The 23,882-nt window shown below is 39.2% G+C and overlaps 1 protein-coding gene across 3 annotated transcripts in view; it reads right to left on the minus strand.

Annotated features, from left to right (window-relative positions):
• Positions 1-23,882, minus strand: part of lingo1a (leucine rich repeat and Ig domain containing 1a) — a 128,398-nt gene that overhangs the window by 43,046 nt on the left and 61,470 nt on the right. The window contains exons 1-2 of one of the 3 annotated variants that reach the window (XM_069695346.1): positions 21,675-21,768; positions 20,402-20,443 (exon numbers count right to left, since the gene is read on the minus strand). Coding sequence is in view for 1 of the 3 variants with exons in the window: in XM_069695342.1 (XP_069551443.1) it covers positions 4,622-4,627 (6 nt within the window). In the remaining 2 variants the exon portion in view is untranslated. Of the gene's footprint in view, positions 1-4,621; positions 4,657-20,401; positions 20,444-21,674; positions 21,821-23,882 lie in introns of those variants that run through there. The other 2 variants (XM_069695343.1, XM_069695342.1) reach the window with 2 other exon arrangements.

Genomic DNA, 23,882 nt, shown 5'->3' on the forward strand with positions numbered 1-23,882 from the left:
CCCAAAGTGGTATCCAAGATATTGTATATGACATAAAAATGAAAAAAAAAAAAAAAAAAAAAAAAAAAACCTTAATTTAAGAAATGCTATATCACTGTGCTATTTTCAACAATGCAATAAAAGCGACATAATAGGTATGGTTAAATTTGAGTCAAAACGCAGTTAAAGCGTCCCAGGATTTTGTTGGTTTCAGTTTATTTGCAAAGTTTCCAATGATGCCAAAATGTCCTCGAAAAGGTGTATAACAATCACAGAGATTCTACAATATTTTACATTTGTGGTTAGAAAAACTGGCCTTTAATCTTTTATATTCTCGATGAAATGTATAAACGATCACATATTGACCTACAGATTGAATGATGCCATAATACATGATGTAAATATTAAAGGGAACATTTAAAGACAATATCAAGGACCAAATATAATAAGGAAGGTAATGTGATCAACCGGACTAATCAAAACAATATACGGGACAAACGGAACATTACAGTACAAGTGCTGCGTTGTCTCCTAAAGTATGTCAAAGCATGGTAAAGTTACCAGCCCTATTTCTAATCTAGTTGGCTGCATCACCCCAGAGCTGGTTTAAATATTTTTTCCGCAAGAGCGCAATATTGTCACAATGATATCAAAGACCTAGTTTGTAACATTATTTGGATTGTAAATCAATGATCCCTTACAGTTTGTTGATTTTGGTCACAAACTTCATCATTTTGCTGAACCAGCCTTTTTGTTGTGTTACACAAAGTTTTGATAGCAAGTCAGACCTCTTTGGTTGAAAATTCAAAAACGTGTGGTTGTGAGTGAACAACTTTTGCTTGCAAGTTGAATTGGATGTAATGGGTGGCATCTACACTGATGGATGAGACAAGAGTTTCTATTGGTGGGTTTGACTTGGATCCACAGCACGACTACACAAACAAAATCCCCTCACTCCCACTGTAAACACTTGACAGGGTAGGACTGTGTGTGGAGCTACATGAAGGTCAGTTGACAATAAATGGTTCTTTCAAATGTGGCAGAACGATTTTCCTCCATGTAATGTTTTCAGTTTTTTTTATATTTAATGTTGTTATGTCATGGAATCTTACTTTTTTGTAAAGAACGACATGAATGTCATCTTGACACGAAGCCCCTCTGTGGGGTAACATTGCACACATTTTGTCAGCGACATAACTTTGTTAGCTGAGGTTAGCTACTTGTGTGTAAGACACTTGCTGACAAAATCCAATGAGATTACTTTTCTGCAACTGAGGTGGTTGAACTGGACAAGGTTACAACTGGTGCTACAGGTGGTGCAGATTCCTTCCTTTTTTTCTAAGCGAAATTCTCAATTCTGTAACCAAAACAAATAGAACTGTAATGGATACTTTATTTGCAATGCAAATAATTTTATTCTCAGTTCATATGTATTTTACCTAGACATTTGTCAAAACTGTCTTTTATACTTGCATAAAAAAGACACAAAACGACCTTCACACCTCAAATTATACGTTATATGGAAACTATGGAAAGCTGCATGATTTAGTTGGACAAGAAAGGCTGGAGTCAATGCCAAAAAAGCCAACGAAAGTCCCTGTGCCCTAACTCTGACCCACTTATCCTGAGATAACCAACCTTGTTGCATTACTAACTGGGTTGAAAATCATGTCATGCTCTCATTTCTTTTCATTCGTATTCAAATTCTCAGCATCCTGCTGTATGTACTGTACAATGTAAAATCAGATTTTCTATAAAAAGACCTAACAACAACAACAAAAACCAGAATACAATAATCACTTTTCTGTCATGGCTTTCTCACAGCACTCGCTGGCCTCAGGCAGAGGAGAACTCCTTTCACCAGCGTCCTGACTCAGCACTGATCTCCTGTCAAGAAATCCCCTCCCTTTCTCTCGCTGGGAGGAAACAAATATCTACATATGTCATCTCCCCAAAATAATGCAGACGTGCAATAACACAACCTTATTTGGTGAATCTGGGAAAGATGGTTGACTAGGAGCGTTGGGGCTTTTCAATTTGAGAGGCACTTAATAAAGGTGTTGACCTTTAATTAGTACCTCATCAGACCAGTTAGTTTAAATACCAAATATCATACAAGCATCCTTAGTCACTTTTTTTTTTTTTTTTAAATCATATATGCATTGAAAGTCATAGTTTGGTTTCAATGCACAATGTAACGATCTGAATGTTGTTATGGTGGATATCACCTCCAGTAACATTTCATGTTGGACAAACAAATCAAGCGACACAGGCCTGATCAATAGTCTCCATTTCTATTTCATTGGGGGACAAAAATTGTAGCTCTCTGGGTCAGTTCTGTGGATATGACTGTGCCTCATTCTATCTGGGAGCCTCACACCACACCTGAGTTTCTAGTTGATGGCTGAAGTCAAAGAGGTACTTGTCACAGCTTTGGCAAAAAAAATGTCAGAATTAAAGGTGAGGCAGGCCAACACAAGTATCCCACTGATACCAAAGCCAATAAACACTTGCAGCTCTCAGCTGGAGACAAGCCAGTGCCACAGGGAAGTCACAGGATTAAAAGGTCTCCTGAACGATTGATAGGGCAAGGTGGGCTCAGCAAAGCGTGTACAATGACACATGCTGTGTCACCGTGTATTAGCAGAGCTGTATAATGTTTTTTCTGCTGAAAACACCATTATTATTGCTGTGTGTTTCTACTCCACACTGGCCGTAGCACTACTTGTTCCCAAGTGAATCAAATATTGAGTCATGACAACCTGTAAGCTTGTTGTCATGGCAAACAAAGTCATACATTTTAGTATTTGTTAACAGAAACTGTATTTATTTGGGTTAAAGCTCTAATCCAGGAGACAAACTGATTGATAAAAGCAGTTCATTATAATGTTTTTCAACGTTCAATCTTTGTATCTTTCTTGAATTTCTGCTCATCTTTCCTGTACCTTTATGTTCCAATGACAAAGGGCCTGCTTTTTGCAGGTTGGAGGTGTCTATTCCTGTCACACAATGGCATCAGAAAAAAATAATATAATACCATGTAAAATCACTTGAAACTAAGAATTGTTGTGATTTCATTACCTTAGAATGAGCCCTTGATATCTAAATAGGGAGAAGGTCATCCTCCCCGGAGTGTGCCATGTTGCAGCACAATATTTCTACAGTATCCCAGGAGGGACAAACCAAACCCTGGCTCCAGAGATGGACTTTCACATTTACAGCAGGTTTTGCAGCCAGCATAAATCCTCATCCAAAAATGGTCACTTCTGCCTCCAAAAAAGCAAGATGGCGATGTTTGAAATGCCAGGTCTTAAAAAAAAAAAAAAAAAAAAAAAAAAAACTGTTTCCCAACCAATGGGTGATATGACAGTGGGTGGGTTGCTGGTTGGTTACAATTTGCAAAGTTACTGCTTCCAGTAAATCCTACACTGTCCCTTTAATGTATGCATGTATTATTCCAGATAGCAAGTTTTCAAAAACACACAATGTTTAGTCTTTTTCCCTGTTTGATGTCATAAATTCAAAAACTTACCTTAGTTATGAAATTTACGTGGGTTTCATACCGATTCGGACCATCTATCTTATATTTTTCACCACTCAATACATTCCAACTGTTGTGTGAGTTTGTTTGAAAGGACTGCTGCACCAGCTTCAAAGGAAGACCTTGTGTCTTTATTTGGAACCATATTAATGTTCAGTCATCAATGAGTCGCTTCAGGTGTCGTGTCATGCCTAAATGGCATTTAAAGAGGGGGCTTAAGTGAGAGGCAGCGAGCTTTTCAAATTGAAGTAGTTTGTTTTTGCAGTGTGCACACTGTATGCAGCATGATAGAAAAACGTGTTCTTATTAATAGAATAGAGAAGTGGAATTATTAATAATAGCTGTGATCTTGATAGGTGGACATAAAAAAATAGTCGTGATTAACTGAATTGTATTAAACTGTGTCTGTTGCACATGCCAGTGAAATTTGGGTTTGAAAGTGATGGGTTTTTAAATAGTAAACGTGTAATTTATTCTGACACCGTCCCATTGTGCAATGCAGATGTTTACTCCAGAGTATTGTGGCTCCATGCTGTACGTCTACAGAAGCTTTTGAAGCCTGTGCCAATCTTATAGTTGACCCTGTAATTAATCTCCACTTCCAAGATAAAGTAGAAAACATTCAGTTCTACTCCCACCTTTATAAACTGGCCTTTGCGCTACAGGAAGGTCTAAGTACGACCTTGCAATGACATTGTGTGCGGCCCCTTGAGTCCTACTTAGTACTTAATTTTTAAAGCTATTGGCACAATGTTGTGGCATGAAAGAGCTTTGCGACAAACTGCATAATTGCTTTTGTGAGGAACCTCTTTTAGAAGTCTCAAGGGTTCTAATGTAATTCCCATGATAGTGTTATTATCTAACATTGCTTTCACCTTCCTACCATGGTATGCTAAGAGTTGCACGGCATCGTGGGTAGAGGGAGATATTAAAAGCTGCACTCTGAGGGTTTGGTCTGCGATCACCTTGATGCATCACTTTTGTAAATGATTCATTGCCCTTTGTTCTTTTTCAAAGATCCCCTCTCCAGATCATTAATGCACCTTTGGCTTGAACTTTGGTGTGTCACACATCATCTACTGCTCCTCCCCACCCACTGACCTGCATCTCCAGTATCGAGAAACCATCCTTCACATTCTGCAAAAACAACAGCAAACAAATTGCTTCTCAATAGGGAGTAAATGACTCTTTCACAATCAATGCTATTTTCCTCAGATGCGAGACATTAGTTACTGCCACTTGGTACCCAGAAACGTTATTTGTCAAACAGCTGGTTCATGTTTTCAATGAGACTGTATTTTTAGATTGGTTTTCCATTGAAAATGACCAATAAGACTGAAGACTAATTTCAATATTACAGCAGGCATGATGAGGAATGTAACATCCCATGTGCTATTAAACACTCCTAAACCTCACAAGGAACGTATAAATCTTCAGCATGCAGTGCCTTAGATGTTGTCAACGTGATACGAGTGCTGGAAGACCACACAGCCGTTCCCACATTGCAAGGTAGTGATAGTGGCTCTAATGGTTTTTCTTCCTGTGATCTGTGTCTTGTATCATTGCAGACAACTGCAGTATTATCCTCATCAAACTCCCTGGAACCAGCACTGGGACACCTAGTCTCATTAAACCAATGTGCTGCCCACTGTAACTCGCCATGCTTTGTTGCCAGCAGACAGGACAATTGGCGGTATCAATTAAGGGCCTGCTTACTGCCTTACCGTCGCGCTGTCACACTTCACTGCTCTCCAGGGTCGAAAAGAACAAAGGGTGTCCAGCTTCACCTGAGTACAGCTCCAACCCAGTAATTTAAGAGCAAATTATGTTCTTCATTAAGATACACTCGAGTTGTTAACCATCAGCAACTTTGATGTTTAGTACAGAAATGCTTTTGCTCAAAAGTCTTCAGAAAATATTCATGGTGTGTCTTTTATTTCCTGATTGAGCTGTTGTATACAGAAAGTAAAAATGGTAATAGTAAAAAAAAAATGTGGGAAATCAAAACACACCCCCCCCACCCCCCTAGATTTACATTTGCCACTGGGGATGAAAAAGCAATTTCTTGAATTCTCTGTTCCTGTCTTGTACTTCTACTCTTGACCTTGAGGAAGAATACCACTGTGATCATTGTCTCTTTTATTCCAACCTGTCTACCATGCCTTGAGAAAATAGGCAGCTGCTTGCAGAGGCAATAAGCAAAGCTAGCTGGGCTGAATATTGCTCAATTTATTATATCATTTATATTGTTTGTATTTCTATGCGTATGTTAGCGAGGGAGACACAGACAGAATTGGTTTAGCTTTTACTCAGTGTATCACATCACAATTTTCTGTCATCAGCTTTGATCATTATGCGGGTAAAATAAATGAAAAAAAAAAAGATGATGAATCCTGGGCAGACAAAACTTCACAAATATGATATGAGATCAAAAATGATTTCCAGTAGATGCAGATTGCATTTATTCAAAATATACTCAATTGTTGTACGGTATCAATAATAGTTTACATTTAAGTCAGACTTACTGATCTGCAAAATGTGTGCAAGTGCAATCAAGGAAAGGGACACAATCTGTTTTAAGATTTGAAACATCATTCAGGAGCTTTTATGAGTATGTATGTTTCTGATAAAGAACTGGAACAAATCCTCCCTTGTGCTGATATTGTTCATTCAATTTTTGATTTCGATAAGACTGTACAATTTTAACAAATGAAACAGCTTTTGTTTCCATGACAGTTTAGAATCAATTTATCCAGTGCATGTCTTTTATTATAGCAATATGTCAAAGTTCTGGATGAGTGTGTTTGATTGTTAATGATAATTTCATACTTGTCATAGGACAATGTGTTTTAGCACAGTGAGAATAAATGCTATTGATCATTTTAAACCATGAAATGTCCTTTTGTGATGATTCCACATTCTTATATTGTAGGTGTTAAGTAAGGAAGGTTTATTGGATCGTGGAGCAACCGAAGAAACCCAGTATTCACACAAATGTGACAGTTTTTGTGTCCTGACAGAATGAATAACACTTTGACGGGGAAACATTCAAGAGGAAATGTGCATAACAGTTGACCCTGGTAAACTACCAGGTTTTTCTTTTTTCATTTAAGCAAATAGTCATTACTGACATTTTTGGCAAAGTAATGCTATTTTCACCAATAACACATTTTTAGCTGAGAAAGTGTCACATTAGGCATCATCTCCACAGAGCTGCATCTAAAAGATAAAACCTTCGGTGGGCGTTGATTTACCAGGGTCAAGTCCCGACATTCGGCAGAAATATTCTCCACATGGTTCTCTGTATCAAAAATGTTGAAGAACTTGTCATGTTCGTCCACACATTCACACAAACACACACACACAAATCCCTCTAAAATATGGCATTGAGGCATGTATGGACATAATACAGCATGTGAAGAGTTTAACTGATAAACAAGTAGCATATGGAGGCAGGATGGTGCGTGTTGCATTCCATTGTTCAATAATGGTAAATAACTGTCTTGTAGATTTAGGAAACTGACCATTTAGATAGAACTTGTTTTTTATGGTTTTGTGAAAGTTTCCTGCACAAAAGGAGGAAGGGGTCAAACTAAAGAAAGAAATGGTAAATTAAGAAACAGCATTTACATGGCTGATACAAAGAAACAGTGGCTATGATGTTCAAAAGAAGGTCTGTGAGGTGATTCTCTTCAAACAGCATAATTCATATAGTGAATGCTGTAAAATGTGCATCAAAAATGATGCAAAAGGAACAGAGACGTAGAAATATTGTTAAAATAAAAAAGGAACAATACAAAGGGCCTTTAGCAACAGAAAACAAAAGATATCCAAAATATTCATGATCATTTTCTCACCTATGCTTTCAATGAATTATAGATTAGGTTAAAATAGCATGGTACAAAAATAAACTATTATCATCGAAGCACAGAAAAACTAATTTGAGAGAATTTTATGCTAAATATATACCCTCGTAATATTGCATTGCAAACAAACAAAAATCATATTTCCATTATTCTTTAATTGTTAGTCATATCTGAAATATAATGCAGGTCTGTAAAGTGCAATAGTTGATTACAAATTTAAAATTCTCTTTCAACTGTGTGGCTAAAGGCTATGAATGCAGACACAAAAAGTGGGACCATGACATATGAGAAACATTTACTTTCTCTGAATTGAGCTACAGCTGAGACACTAAAACAATGTTGTCCTCATCTGTAAGATGACTTGCTGTACTCTCTTTGTTTGTTAGGTTTTTGTGGTCTGTTTTTAACCACTAGTCCCTAATGGAGTGTAATTATTCCATAGTCTCATACAATGAAGTATATATGGAACATATTCTGCCGACAGCCATTTTCCCCTGTGTGGCTGTACATTAAAATAAAATTGGGTAAAAAAAAAAGTTTTTTAGACAGGCAGCCACAAGATAAGACACAGAGAAGCACTATAAAACCACCATCTCCATTAATAACTGGGTAGGATATATAGGCTACTTGTTGAGGAGTCATGGGAATAGTGCAACTTGGTTGTAATGAAATGTACACACACTAAATACCAATACAAATGCCACCTGAAGCACATCATAACTTTTCGAAGACAGACTGAAGAGACAAAAATGCACTTTTTTTGCAGAATTCAGCGAGGTCACACTGGAGACAAGACAGGAATGATTATGTTTTTGTGCGCGTGAGGTGTGGGGGTGCATTAATCAGGTTACGGAAATAACCTCCTGTGTAATAGAAAATGATGCAGTTAGTGGAGGCAAATTGTGTACCGGTGGAAATGCACTTCTTCTCGTCCTTCCTCTCCCTCTGAAAGCGAACTGAACGACAAGTCATGAGTGCAGCAGCTTCCTGTATAGACTGGGTTGCATCCCTCACTGATAGCTGAGGTTTCTTCATGCAGTCACTGACAAAAAAACATAACAAATAGTGAACACTGGAGACAAGTGGCATACCATGACCACGGGGAGGTCGGGCTAATTTGAGCTAGTTTTTAATCGAGATGTCTTTAAAGTGAAAAAATGACAGTAACGTCTCCAACTAAACAATATACAAATATGGTGGTAAATTGAGCGACCAATTCTAATGATGAAGTAAAACTAAGCATGTTTACTTTAAATAATGCTGTAAGCAGAAGAAGCTGCATTTGTGCCAACTGAAATAGCTGGTAATGTACAGGTGAAAAGGGAATTGATGGCGACACCTGCGCACAATAGCCCCTGTGGAGTTGAAGCCCTGTCTTCTGTTTATAGAAGATAAGTTTTGGTCTAAAGTAAAAAGTGTCATCATTTCAGTGATACATTCTAAGAATGCAATGTAGAAATAATACTTCAATACTATTAATCATAAATGGGAGAACTGGCTAAACTTCCCGCAGGCCATTTGGTTGAAATTACCCAACTCCTGCCATTTCGACAACCTTGTGTCATACAGCAGTTTAAAGGTAACATTATGCAAAGAGTATGGCCTCATATTGTAACTTACTAAAGCACTAACTTTCGTAACTAAAAAAAACATGACTGCTTGAACATAAAAAAAAAATTAAAAAAAAAAAAATCACTTCAAATTGCAAAAACTCTCTTTTTTTGTATCTTTAATGTGCTTACCACTTATAGAATGGGCCTGTGTTCATCACAGGGTGAGTACATATGTGGTATTGTAAGTAATGTGTGGTCACCTGACCAATTTTGTCTGGAGTTGCCAAGAAACACGGGATGGCTCAAATGACTGTTCTCCCTTTGAATACAAAGCAATTCAAAGGCAATCAGAGCCTGAAAGTACAGTATCTTGATGTGCGTGGTCCGTTCAGAGATTTAAATGATCTTATCCACAGGGCGACAATGAGGATCATGAATGACTTCACATTTATGAACAGCATAGTGACCCAGAGAAACAAAGCCACAGCCAAAGGATAATAAGCTAGATCAAACTGACAACAGCCTGTGTCCATCAACAGCTACCTCCAGTAAAAGTGTCCTTGACCTTGAACAAGGTACTAAAATCCAGCACAGTCAATTACTGTAAATCAAGCCTGCTAAGAACATCAGCCAAACGTCAAAAACAAAATGAACATAATGAAAACTGTGAGTCAAGAAGGGCTGATAAACACATCTCAATGAGAGGAAAGCTCTTATTGAGATGGCTGAACAGAGCTGTGGAGTGTTCAGTGTTCAAACACATGATGGAATCCATTTAGGAACGATGGTTGTGTCAGATTTCACCATACAGTAGGGACATTACATTTCTGAAGTCTATTATTTTTCCTTTGGTTTGTCATTTCTCTATTGATTTGTAAAACATAATGGGCATCAGATTGTTCGCCTTGACTTTGTAACTATTGATGAAAAGCATGTGCCTGGTCCATTGTACTCTATCCACTGTAATCTAAGGGCCGTCTATTAAATGCATCAATATTTGATGTAGAATCGGCTCTAAACCATCACAGCCAACCTTGGACGAGGCTTAGTAGTGTTATGTTTGGTAGTGTAGTGCACCCACCAATATGAGGGGAGATGACCTTCATGCACTGATGCTCCACAACCATTTTAAAAGCAGAATCTCACCACAAAAGCATCCAGGAGATAAGACTAAACCTTTACAGGAGGAAGCTGCCGTTCAGCCTTGACCCCAAAATCTGTTGACAAACTCTGAACATAAATCTGACAAAACTGATATAACTTAAGATATTTGATAGCTCTACTCTGTTCAGCCCAGCTGCACTTTTTGTGATCCTGGAACTTTGAGCATGTCATGTAACACGAAAAAAAAAAAAGATAATGGTAATTCCATTCCCTGTAGTGGTTGTCCATTAATTCAGGAAAACACACTGGTGCCATATTGTCAGTTCTTCTGAGTAAGGATCTCATGGAAATAATTACAAAAGTCATTTCATATTTAAGATTAATGACTATTGAATATCCATTTAGGAGACCATTAAAACATACATCATAAGCAACAGAGGTTAATTCCCTGGGACATTTTAATATCACTCCTAATAATGAGGAATATACAATGAACAAACACACACACACACACACACACACACACACACACACACACACACACACACACACACACACACACACACACACACACACACACACACACACACACACACACACACACAAACAATGCAAATTGTAGGAAATCATAATGTATTTGCATTTCTTCTACCGAGTGTCAATGAACACGCTGACATTTACACACATAATACTTCAAATCCCAGTTACGCTTATTGCTAGGGATGAGCTTATGTGTATCTTCATATTCCAAATGCAAATATCCATATACACAGGAATACAGCACTTGTTTCCGTGGCAACAGCTTATGGCAAAGCCAGCAGTAAATATAATGTTCATACATGCACAGGCGCCATTATTGAAGGTATCTGTGCATTCCAGAAATCTTACTCAGCGTTCTATTTATCAGCATTACATCCTGCTCTGTTGATCTCTTCTTTGTGTTACATTTCAGCGACAGAGGCTTTTTCTGTCTTTTGCACACACAATTAAAAGACAAAGAGGTTTCCTATAATTTGAAGGATGTGCATCAGTGCACGACTGCCACTCATTCAAACACACATTTCAAAGCGATGCCTGTGTGGTTCCTTTCAAGCATGTGCTTTTGTTTAGTGTGTTATGTTTCACTGTGCAGGTCTGCTCATGTAAAACATGTACAGTAGGTGTGCATTGTGCTACACAACAGCAGCAAGCATACATAACGGAAAGCTGCTCTATGTAAATCCCTCTACATGATAGAAATGTGGCCCCTGCATCTTCCAGAAAGCTGACCTTGGATACTTATTTTGCACTTAGCAGTGAGGATTAGAGGAAATCTTCCACAAACACACATTTTGCTCCAAGAGATCTGAGCCTATTTTGCCTCAGCTTTATTTCATAAAATGCAAAACAAGGCTACTTTTGTGCAGCAATCTGTGACTATTGACAAAAAGGGGAAAATACTGATTTCTCTCATCATTTTCTATGGTGTCAAAAGTAGGTCGAACTGAAAGGCAAAGAAACTTACTGATTTTCTATACAGTGAGAAGACAAGATTTTCCAAAAGTCAAGTTGAACTAAAGGCAATGTGACCTCCCCTGACTTTAACAACCCTTTTCCTTCCCCATCAAGTTTTTTAGCTCTTTTTCATCGCCATAACTGCCTATTTGGAACCACATATGTGCTTTGAAAAGCTGGATGACATTTGGGTTGGACTTAGTAAACATCTCCTATTAACTTGCTTTAAATAGCACAAAACCAAAACTTTTAGATATCGCCAAGCTGTATCTGCTTTAAGTGAGAACTACATTTATAATCCGGATGTCGTTTTCAGGTAACAAAGATGCTAAAATTTCTGTTACATTACCAGATGTAAGCATTAAAATCTCTTTGGACCAATTTAAAGACAATAATTACAACAAACAACCAAGAAGCTTTAATAAACAACGGTAGTTATATCTACAGTGTCAATATAGGACAGTGAAAGTTTCCCACACACTCATAAAAAATGCTTGATTACAAATTTGAAATGCAGATTCTGTGTGATGGACATTAACTGTCTCAACTTTAAGATCTTTAACCTCAGTTTGGTTAAAACTGCACAAACTCCATGTCATTTGAACTACAACAAAAAATATAACAACTTTCCTAAAGAAAAATCAGATCAAACTTAACTCAGTGTAACAAGCACCTAAAGGTTCGCTGTGAAGTTCTGTAATTGGGGTTGATGACGGATTTTCACACCAGTCCTCTGCCTCGGCCAAAACAAGGTTTAATGGTGATGGTGTCATGGCAGTTTCATGTCAGACTATTAGTACTTTGCACTTGATGCTGAGCACAAATGTGGAACTGCCTTGATTACCTTTTCACACGCTGGTGAGCTGCTTTAACAGCTTATCTAAATGTAATGAATGCTACTTTAATATATCCTTACTTAGGAAGCTTCTGTATTCCCTGAGGGCCATTTGTTGATTTTGCCGGTACATATCTTGAATTAAAACCACATATTCTTGCCAACCTGTTGCCTCCCGTCACAGTGAAAGCCTTGGTAACAGACAGTATGTATTCAATGAAAGCTTCCGTGATGCTGAAGCTCAGCAGGTAAAATACTGGGACAAGAATAAACAGTGACCCTAGCATATTTAATGCCTTGGGCAAAGTCGTGAATGAAAATATATTTATTTATTAGCTACCCGGTTTGCATTTTTTTATGTTTTCTTTCGTGTGTTCAAAGGCAAAGATGAGTTGCCCGTGGTAACATGGTTACATATTGTGCGTTTACAGCGTTTGATATATCGCAGACACGGGAGAGTTGTACTTTGTGTCAAACAAACAAACCTGCCTCCTCCATCTATCAAGTAAAATTGATACACTTGTGGACACGGAGCACACGATGTGAAAAGAGAGGGCAGCGATGTGAAAAAAGAAACTGGAATAAGACTGATCATTACTGTGTAATAAAAGACCAAACAGTACTTTTCTGTGTCTAAGCAGCTGTTTCAACTGGTATTAAAACTTTTACAGTTTCCTTTAATAACATATAGTTTACCTGTGCTTGTTTTCTTTCATAAAGTTTTACAACAATATACCATTCAGTTTATGTCAATGGCAGTAGCAATCTTCCATAATAAACCCGGTAAGAGTAAACTGTGGCCACAGGCTAGTTTCTTATGGTCTCAAAATTACTGTTAAAAATATACAGTATATTTATCCTTTCCACTTGCCTTTAATGTGCAGTTGTATACAGCAAAGATTGCATGTTCTGGATCATAACATCAATCTGTGACTATGGCAATGTGCTGAGGGTTTCAGTACATGTCCTCAAGGACCTTTTTGACTGTGTGCATGGAATAGCCAACATCATTCTCAGTTTGGGAGGCTACTATTTAGTGACAGATGCCATGACTTAAGGATGAAAAAAACTATTAAATACTCACTATTTTGTGCTAAAGAATTAATGCCAATGCCAATAGATAATAAGATACTGTTTAGTGTTGGGATTTGGTAAAACAACACATGGCTGAGGAGAAACTGGTCAGAATATTTATCAGATCTGCTTTTGTTAAACTTTTCTTTAATACCAGAACAGAATTGCTTTATAAATCCTTTATATACCCAACCATTATATGATATTGAATGGATTCAAAGTATGAAAAATTGTTAATTGTAGTTTGTGGTGGCTTTTTAAAACCCAAAATGTGTACAGGTGGGAATTACTTTCAGTAGCCTATGCTTTTATAATAAAACCAACAGCTTATCATTGCTTGATGGTCTATTGAGACTGTCCTCCCATAAAAGACCCATCCTATAGTTACGTCATTGTGACAGTCTAAATATTGACGCTTTTGTCAAAGCCGTTGGCGTCACAGCAATGTGGACAAGTTGTGCTTTAGTGTCAGTACCATTACCACCCGATTCAATGTTGAAGGAGTAGAAAGAGTGACAAATTTGGTATATGGTAGGACGTTAGTGGTGGTTGGAATCGATCAAACACAGGACTTTCACCCAGGAAGCTGTTGTTGAACTTTCACCCAGGAGACTGGAGTTCATGGGAAAACGGAGTTGTCGTAGATTTATTTTGGGTAACATAAGTTCACGAGCAAGGACCACGACCTCAAACACTGAGTACGATTTTTGTATTGACTATTTGGAGCGGTGATGAAAGGTTGAGGGAGATGGAGCCAAGGTGAGAGTTAATGGTTTGGAGAAGGCTTAGTTGAGGATTCACTGTGGCTACCGGGCCTCTCAGATCTCCTAAAAAAAGCCCTCCTAAGAAATCAGGGGTGCCTGGCCATTGCGCAGGTCTTTGAGGCTGTGGCAAGTGTAAAGCTGGTAGGCTTGGGAGGACCAGCAGCCCATGACCTTGATTAGGAGGTCTGGGACTCCTCTGCCTTACACAGTAGTGGCTGCCCCAATGCAGAAGGAGTGGCCGGAGAAGGAATCAGGATTAATTCAGGAGATGATCAGGACATATTGTCTGAATGAATGATAATAGACCTTTTTGGCCGTTCGTGCCCCCTCAGGAGCTGCATCCACAAGTGAAGGCGTGTAGAACAAGTACGAAAGAAAGGCATGGCCTTGGGGAATAATCCGCAGGGTGAAGTTCAGGTGACCGAAGAGGGAGAGCAGTTGCTGTTTCGTGCAAGAGGGAGTAAAGAGAAGGTTTTGCAGTAGGTGAATAATGCAGTGGAGTTTCTCTACAGGCAAGGAAGCTTGGAACTAGATAGTGTTGAGGGTAATCCCAAGAAACTCCAAGGAGTTTGATGGACCCTCTGTTTTCTCTTCAGAGAGAGGGACGCCAGGCTGAGCGAAGACTGATTTCGTAGTCAAGAGACAATGGGCTGGAGATGATGAAGTAGGGGTTATGACCAGGAAGTCATCGAGAAGGTGGACCAGGTGATGTATTTTGTGGTTGTTAATGAGGATCCAACACAAGGCTTCTGATAGTGAGTCAAATAATTTAGGGCTGCTTTTGCAGCCAAAAGTGAGTCTCACACTGAAGTAGTAGGCGTTCTTCCAGTGGACGCCAAAGAGGTACCAGAAGTCTGGATGAATAGGGAGGACCTTGAAGGCACTTGTTTTGTTGGCTTTAGAAAGCCAGGCGCCTCTGCCGATGAGGGAAATGACACGGTTTATGGTGGGAGTTAGGTATTTTGGAGGGGCGTTGGTTGGTGGGTGAGTGGTGGCTGAAGTTTGGCTTTGGGGTTGTGGATTGGTTTGGATGGGGACGGTGCAAGCGGTGGCGGGATGGGAAGGAGCTCTGCATAAATTACAGGGGAGAGCTGGACAGGTGGCAAAAACACGGCCTTCCTCAGTAGGTGGCCCGGTTGAACTGGAGGAGACGGGCTGCAGCTTCGGAAGCGGCTAGTGGGAAATAGGCCAGAGGTGTGATCAATCTTGCAGTGGTTTGTGAGCCCGGCAACCCGGTGCTGGGAACTGCGGCTAAAGGTGGCTGGTGGAAAGAGGTAATGTTAGCAGGATGTGAGGCTGGCCACTCAGTGCACACTGATGGGAACAGGAGGGGGTTGGAGTGAAGAAAGACTGGCGGTGCTGAAAAAAAATAATTTCCAGTGCTGGCTGGGTGTAATTGATGGAACAGGGGAAAGGGAAGGAGGGAGGCTGGCATCCCAGTGCCAGTGGCGTGAGACTGCTGGGTTGGAGGGATGTAAAAGAGAGGGGCTGGCAACACAGTGGCAGAGAAGGGAGCAGGAGATGGTTGGAAAGTGAGGAAGGAAGAAGTGGTAACTGGCAGCCTGGTGCCAGGAGACAGCGTGATAGGTGGAGCAGAAGAGTTAGGAACAGCCCTCGCTGTGCCGGGGTTGGACACGGGAGGTGCCTGAGATAGGAGGACAGCCTGGTGTCAGTGATGGGTGCTGGAGGTGGATGCGAAAGAGTGACAGAGGGAAGAGGATTATCAGAGCTGTGGTGAGGTGTCCCTTTCTCTTTGAAAGCTCTCTGCAGGGGGACTACGGTCCACTCTGAGATTTTCGAGGGGGTGTCTTCGACGGGGCGCCTGTCCGGAGCGTGGGAGCGGTGGCGGCGGCTTTGAGTGCGGCCTGATGGGGAGCCGGAGTTATCGGAGACTCTTTGACAAGTGCTTGCTATGAAACGAGCGGAGGAGGATAGAGGAGACCTGCCTTTGTGCAGTCTGTTTCTGCAGGTGATAGGTGTCTCTATCTCCGAGATGTGGGTTATTGGAGGACGGCGATGGGTCTGAATCTTTGTATTGTTGGATTGAAAGGAGAGAGGGATTCTGATGGATGGATGCGGCTGGTCAGCTTGTTGGACAGTGACGGTTTTGGCTGCGTCGAGCATCCTGGGCGCTCCTGGTGGCAATGGACGGCGTCTCGTGGGTGTCTTGGGTGTTTTTGGAGAGGACAGAGGTTTGAGGTAGCATCCATGTTGGTAAACAGGTCGTTGTCGTCGGATGGGCTGAGGGACAGCAGATCCATGTTCGAGACGAGGTAAGACTATTTCTGTGTGGCGTTTTGTGGCTCCGAATACGGAAAACAACAGACAGGGGCTTAGAGTGTGCAGGTATTTGTAGGCGTATAACCGGAAGTGGGGGAGTGATTGAGGTGTGGTCCTGCTCCCGAAATCCAGATAAAATTATCTCCAATAAGAAAACCACCGCAATATATGTAACTTCTGTAATGTAAGTAAATTAACTTATGTGATGTACATAACGTTAAGTAATGTTAATCTTTTAACAAAACCGATGATGTTTGTCTAAACCTTGTGATTTTGGTGCCTTTACTTTAACGCCTTAAACTGAGACAGGGCCCTTGTCAAAACTGCAGTATTTGATGCCCTGGGATGAGACCGGGTTGAGTCATGTTGGGAGCGAAAGTAAAAGTGGACTGATGTAGTCACAGAGCCACAAAGGTCAAACAGGGACGATAGGGTGAGTGGATGAGTTGAGCAATACATTGTACTTTAACATGTTTCTCATTTCAAACCAATGTTTCTTCACAACCCGACTGTTCCATAACCTGAACCTGCAAGTTTTCTATTGTTATCATGATGACAAAGGTCCTCTATTCAAACCGCAAACCTGATATTAACCATAACCTTTCTTTGACACATACAGTAAACTTGTTTTCAGAGGGTAGGGGTAAACAACCAATATGGTCATTCATGTTGGGACTGATGTTGATGCAGTGTTGCATGTACAAATTAAGAACAACTACAACAAAAAAAATGCTCCAGAAATATAGTAGTCAATGTGAAGTCAAGAATAGGCAAAAAATACAACACTAAACAACAAAATAGTCCAACAGAATACAAAGCTGCAATTACCTGTCTTTTTTATTTTTTATTTTTGTGTGTGGCATTTTTCTTTCATCTTTCCTTTCAACTAATGCACATTTCTGATCAGATGACATGAAGGAAACAATGCTGGATGTGATGATAGAACTCTTCTGTCTCCTGTATTCCTCATCAAAGTGCTACAAAATTCACTGTTCAGGATGATTTTGAGAATACTGCTGTCAAAACTGCTATTTGTCAAAACAACTTTGAATGTCAGTCCAGGCAGATTTATCCTATGAAGTGTTTTGTTCTGAGAGCTCAAACAGAGTTTACATGGATTCTCCAGAAATACAGAGATTTCAGTGGACCCGATTTGATTTTAAACAGCTGGCGTAACAATGTCCTTCACTCAAATCTGAATATGATCTACTTGTGTGACAACTTGTATTGAAAATGAAAAGGGCCAACCGGAGGGAAATTGCCTCTAATTAGACAAAGGATGACGCATAGCCCAAGAGCATGAGAAACCAATTATGCTGCAGGTACCGAAAACAAACAGGCTGCTTCACTCAACCGGTCTTTGAGAAGAGATTCATGAATTCCATATGAAGCAAATACAGGCACAGTGTCAAATGATGTGGTCAGACAGATCAAGAATTTGAAAACTGTCAGGGCAGCGTGTTTGAAATGCAATCGCTGAATTGAAAACAAGATGAGGCTGAAGCAAATTTTTCCAACATACTGCTGAAATGTGGACTCACACATGGATTTTATAAAACAAGTCAGCGATACTTTATCAATTATAAACTGAAAATCCAGGAGACCGCGACTCACATACATGAACTAACTGACATCTCAGGATGTTTCACTCAACATTCCTCCCCTGTCTTGTCGACATGGATGCAGTTTCACGCAGTGGAATATTCATATTTCAAAGGTCAAGTCATCAGGGTTTTGTATGCAAGGTGGGGTGCAAGCCATCGAACAAGAACATTTCTCATTAGAGCTCGCTGAGAGGTGTCGCCTCATTGTTCTTATGCAAATGATAAATCATTTTCTGATGCTGTACATAGTACTTATCCTGTGCAGCAGAATATATATTCTCCATTCTTATGGTGCGGTACAATGTTTGGTAGAAGACTGAACCTGACAGCTGTTGATAGTTAAATATTGGGTAATGAAAGCCATTTCTTTTTTCTCTTTTTATTGAGAAGATTACAGAGATTTAAAAGGAAATTTCAGAAATGTGAGTTTATTTGGCTTCAAGGTGTCTATAGTCATTTTAAAAACAAGTGTGATAAGTGAGATATGACAAGAGGAAGCCAGTCTCAGCCAACAATGGTGATTGGATATAGTGGTTTCATGTGCTTCCTTTCTGAGCATTTTTACACCAATTTAAGTCAAACTATTTTATTACTTAACTGTGTTCCTGACTTGTGAATGGCACACACGCAACAATAACACGATTCTGCCCTTTCATTGATGTCCTCGTTCATCTTGAAAGTGGTGTAGACATTATATATAAAGAAATATAAAGGAAGTGTTGTGAAATTTTGCACAGAATATTAAAAAAAACAAAAAAACACCACTTCTTGATCATGACTGCCGTGTTCATCTGAGGTTAACTCTCAAATGAAGTATAATATAAAGAATTGTATCTGTACACAAGAGGCACACGTGACATTGAACTTAAAAAAAAGTTGTCCTGCACTTGAGGGTTTAATTTGGCAATTTGTTCACCCTTCCAAATAGATTTGTTATATAATGACTGTAAACCCACACTGCTGTGGTTTAATATTAGAGAGCCTCATAACAGCCACAAACAAAATAACATCAGAAAGTCACTCCAAAGATTGAGACACTACATCCAAAATACTTCTTAGACATGGTAAGCAATGCTATTTTCCCTGTTGGCACCTTATGGAAAGCACTGAAAATACAATAAAAAAAATAAATAAAAAAAAGCCCCACTTGCTTGCCTGCATGTCTCATACATCTTCAGTCATGCGGAAGGCCGTCCGTCAGTTTTACTGCACATCGGCTTCCTCTAAACGCAGCATCGATGACTGATGGCCCTAAGTGCAGCTAAATAACTACGGCAGGGGATGATAAAAATGTGAAAACACACATCCAAGACAGGAAATTGGCCATTTTGGAGCAATTGGCACAGAGGAGCTGAAGCGATGGCCCTTCCTTGAATGCTCCTCCCTTGAAAAGCAGAGATGTCTGCTCGTCTGTGGGGAGATAGTTACAGTCCACTGGACATATTACTGAGAGACACTAACCTAATAGATCTACATTTTTTCTCCTTGGCCTTTTCTTCTATTTATTGCTGTTAGAGGGTCAAACCGAGGATGCAATAAGCTTGTCATGAAAAAAGTTTTAGTCAATATCCCGGCACTTTACAGCAAAAAGAAACCGCTGAAACAAGTAAATAGAAAGCAAAGACAGTTAATAAGAAGCCATCAGAGGAGGTGTAATAAAACAACGACCTGGTGGAAGTAGGGTAATGAGGAAAAGTGGCAATCTATGAAAACGGATCACTGGAGATTAATGGTGAGTGGAATATCAAAAGAGACAGGCACAGGTTTGAAATTATGAGGTGACTCACCTGTATCTTAGCGTGCTGGTTAACAGTGATCTGAGTCTGTAAATATCTCTTTCATGATGTTTCATATCTCGTCTCTTTTATCTTTTCTGTGCTCCACCTCTCTGAGACAGTGCACTGAACTGCATTGATTGATGACCAAGGCAATGCTGCAGCTGTTGTGCAGAGGTCATATGCATATTATAGAGATCAGCAGTTTAGCCTGTCTCATGTAGTGAAATCAGGGAATTACATACCATCTCTATCTAATCTGAAAAGAGTAATGGCAATCTTACCGTTTGAACTCAGAAAGGCTATTCATGTCTGAATATGCCTTAATGGGTGATTTCGCCATCAGATATTTTCATTACTGACATAAACCTTAATCACATGTATCATGGTAAAATGTAAATATCCTGCAGTTAAAGCCAGAACAGACAGCCCGTATACAAGCGGGTGTAAAAATCACTTCAGTGCTGATAAATAATTCATCTGTGTGTTGTCAGAAAGCGTTACTGGTCCAGTGCTTATCAAATTGCATTACCTCTGAAACCAGAGGGCCACATTGCCAGGGCAACCCCGTCTCCTAGAAATAAAAAAATCAGTACAGCTGGATTGCTACAGCATATTTATTTGGAGGAAATGTAATTGTGATTGAATTACAAATGTAATGAAGATACATTGTTAATTATTGTGTATTAATGTTATTTTTGGCAGAATAGTGTAGTGAAATATCCACTGATTGCTGATATCCAGTGACTTCAAGATTTATCAACTCTTTATGGTGATATTTAAACACCTCCAGCACCTTGTGATGGTTTTATGTAAAAAAACAAAAAAAAAAACCTGTCTTCTCCTAAACTTTACTTTCCAATCTAATACCAAGTACACTCTGTTATTGCTGATACTAACACTTTGTAAAACAAAATTTAACTTAAACAGCAACTTGCAGGTTGATGACCTCAGTGAATTAATGTGTAAAAATCCCACTGCTGCAGTGATGTGCTCCTTTCCAACATTGTGTTCAGTGGCTCATGCATTTAAAGCTTGTTGCATATGAAGCAAGAAGCATCAATCTTTTATTAGGATAATCTGTCCTAAAATAGAAACATTGTCATATTGATATTTCAGCGTGAGGAGTTTACTGTAATGAAAAGTACTTTTTTATGGATATATTTACATTATATATATAAATATATATATATACACATAAATCAAAGTACTTTTGTTGCCTATCATAAACCTGTAACCAAACAGAAGGCACAGAAAGCAAACAATGCAAACACTGTTCTCCAGTATTATAATCTTTTGCTTTTGTTCATATATTGTATGTTTGCAAAGTTATCAGTGTACATAATCCAGATAGTAAAGAACAAGCCAACATAACTTGGAAGGATGGCAGGTATTATAAATACAAACACCCAGGTTGGGTAAAATAGTGACATACTAGTATTAGAAAATATCCCAGCCACCTACTGGAGGCATCTGAAGCCAATCTAGAAGTTTTGTCTGAGCAGTCATGTATTGACATAAATTAAGCCAATGAGATAAGATCCAATATCTCAACATTTTAAGTGTCTCCTCACACCATTGCAAGTGAGATGTCATGTTGTTGTTGTTGGTTTTTTTTTTTAATAAATAACATTCTTCCCTTAGCTAATTGTTGTTGTTTTAAACTGTGTCAAACAAGGCCTATAAATCCAGTGTATTTCTGTGCACTGAAGTTAGAGACGATTTCATCATTAAAGTCAGACTCTGTACACTGCGTGCTTATCAGCAGGGACATCTCATAATTCTGGTCGTGCAATAATACTCACAGGCAGTAATTGCTGGCCTGCTGGTTTCGAAGAGCTGCTGGATCTGCTTACTGTGCAGAGGGTGGGAGGCTGTAGGTGTGAGCTGGGCAAGGTCTCCCCTCAATCCACATTCCCTCGCAGCATTCCCTCTTCAATTGATCAGCCACCTGCGAGAACCAAGCAACAGTGAAAATGTTACTCCCAGCATGCTAATCAATTAAACACGGTATAAGGTAGAATTACAAATTGTAGATATTTAATCTAATTTTTGTATTGGTATTATGTATGTATGACCTATTTCCAGCAGGATTCAGTGTCCTGTTCTGTAGAATGGTGTAAATGTCTCTGTGAAATGGTTTCTACAATTTGAAAATAGCACTTGTATGTAAATTGGATAGACTGTGTACATGGTAACACTAACTAAACTCTCCGTCTATAGTAAGCAGCAGAAACAGGCTGTAAAGGCAGAGACCTATGGTCACTTTAAAGGATGATAAAACAAAGTTGTCAGCAAAGAATTGTCCTGCTGATGTGGAACAACATTGTTATACAATTAGAGTTGTGTATCTTGCCACCACATTTATTTCAAAAGATGAAAGTCCAATATTTATGTTTTTGTTTTTTAGCTCTCTTTTGGTGTCCACCAACCCCAGAGGGAAAAATTGGTTCCATTAGTTGTTTCTTGCGCCTCATTATTCACCAGGTATGTGTGTCTGCTGTTTGCAGCTGGGGAGGTACAGCGTGCAGTGTGTTTATGAGAGCTGTTCCCTGACAGCAGCCCCGTTGCTGTTGAGAGCGGTGAGATTGAAAAAAACAAAACTGTAAAGTTGTGAGCCGCTAAAACCAGGAGAATTAAAAACGGTGAAATGCCTCGTAGAAACAGGTAGAACTGCAGAGTCGGGTTATAATTTTTTGTTGCATTGTCACTACAAGCAACCGCTTTTCACATACAGAGATCATTTGATTCAGTATAAGTATAAAAACATTGATTATAGCATTTTAAAAAAAGGATCCTAATCCTGAAAGGTTGCTAGCCCTAACTTCAACTTTAACAGTTGATTATAATCAAAGTCTTTCCTCTTTTAAACAATCGAGTTTATAGCTTTAAAACAACTTGCAAGGGCATTCTTATTTCTCAGGATTTATCGTGACGTGTTTGGTCCATCTACTATGATGGCAACTGAAACTGAGAACCAAAGGTCAGAAGCTACTGTATAACATCATTACACCAGCTAAACCATGTTTATTAGCAAACAGCTAAAATTAGATATTCTGCATTTTAATACATACACACAGAACTAGCTGATGCATTTAAATCAGAAGGGATGTAACTTCCCTTTGATTTCCTGGCTGAGAAAAGTCAGACCTTGGATCCAAAGCAAAGTGTTGGAGCATCTGTGCTGGTGTAATTTGTCTGCAGAGTTGTTGGCAGTAATAGAGACACCTTGTTCTTCCTCGGCAAGATGTTCTACATCTCACCGGCCTCATTACTGGCAAAACAATTAATTTCATTGCATATTTGGTTTCAGATTACACTGGGCAACAAAATAACTTTTGTTTTTGTCCCACACATTGAAATAGGTGTACTTTCCAATAGTTTTTCCAGAGTTCCTGTCTGTTTTTATTTTTTCTTTCCATCAGGCATGGTTTCAAGTGACAGTGTATGTAACTTAATCAAAAAGACATATTTTTTTTACAATTGAAGTATGTACAAACTTCTTAGATATACATTGGACAAGTGGGAGATTGTTGCACTAGTCGGCCAACATAAAGAGGCTCTACTTCCCTTCGCACCACTTTTCCATGTCCATGTGACTATACTGGAACTAAAGACTATGGGTGAAAACGTTTGGATTCAGTGTTCAAATAGACATTACATATATAAGAAATGTAGTTTTTGCATAGGACACAATCTTAACAATCTAACAAGTGACGTAGTTTGGAAGTAGGAAATAGAAGGTTTATATGTTAATGTCGTTTTACACATGGCACAAATAATAAAAAGAAATACAGGAAGCAACAGTCATAACCTATTAGTAGTTTATAAAGACAGCACCCTTAAATGACCCTGATATAGATTTGCAAATCACTACAGATAGTAATTTTCCTATACAGCCAATGCATTTAATTACATTGATGGTCTGACTTACTCAAGTCGTTGCTTTTGGCCAAATTCAAGATGTTATCTGGTCCATATCGAATCACACTGTACGTATGAAGCAGTAGCCA

This window comes from Brachyistius frenatus, unplaced genomic scaffold (assembly GCF_029030835.1).
Source record: "Brachyistius frenatus isolate BFR_SWC_R1_liver_20210118 unplaced genomic scaffold, ASM2903083v1 Contig_19, whole genome shotgun sequence".
Classification (NCBI taxonomy): domain Eukaryota; kingdom Metazoa; phylum Chordata; class Actinopteri; family Embiotocidae; genus Brachyistius; species Brachyistius frenatus.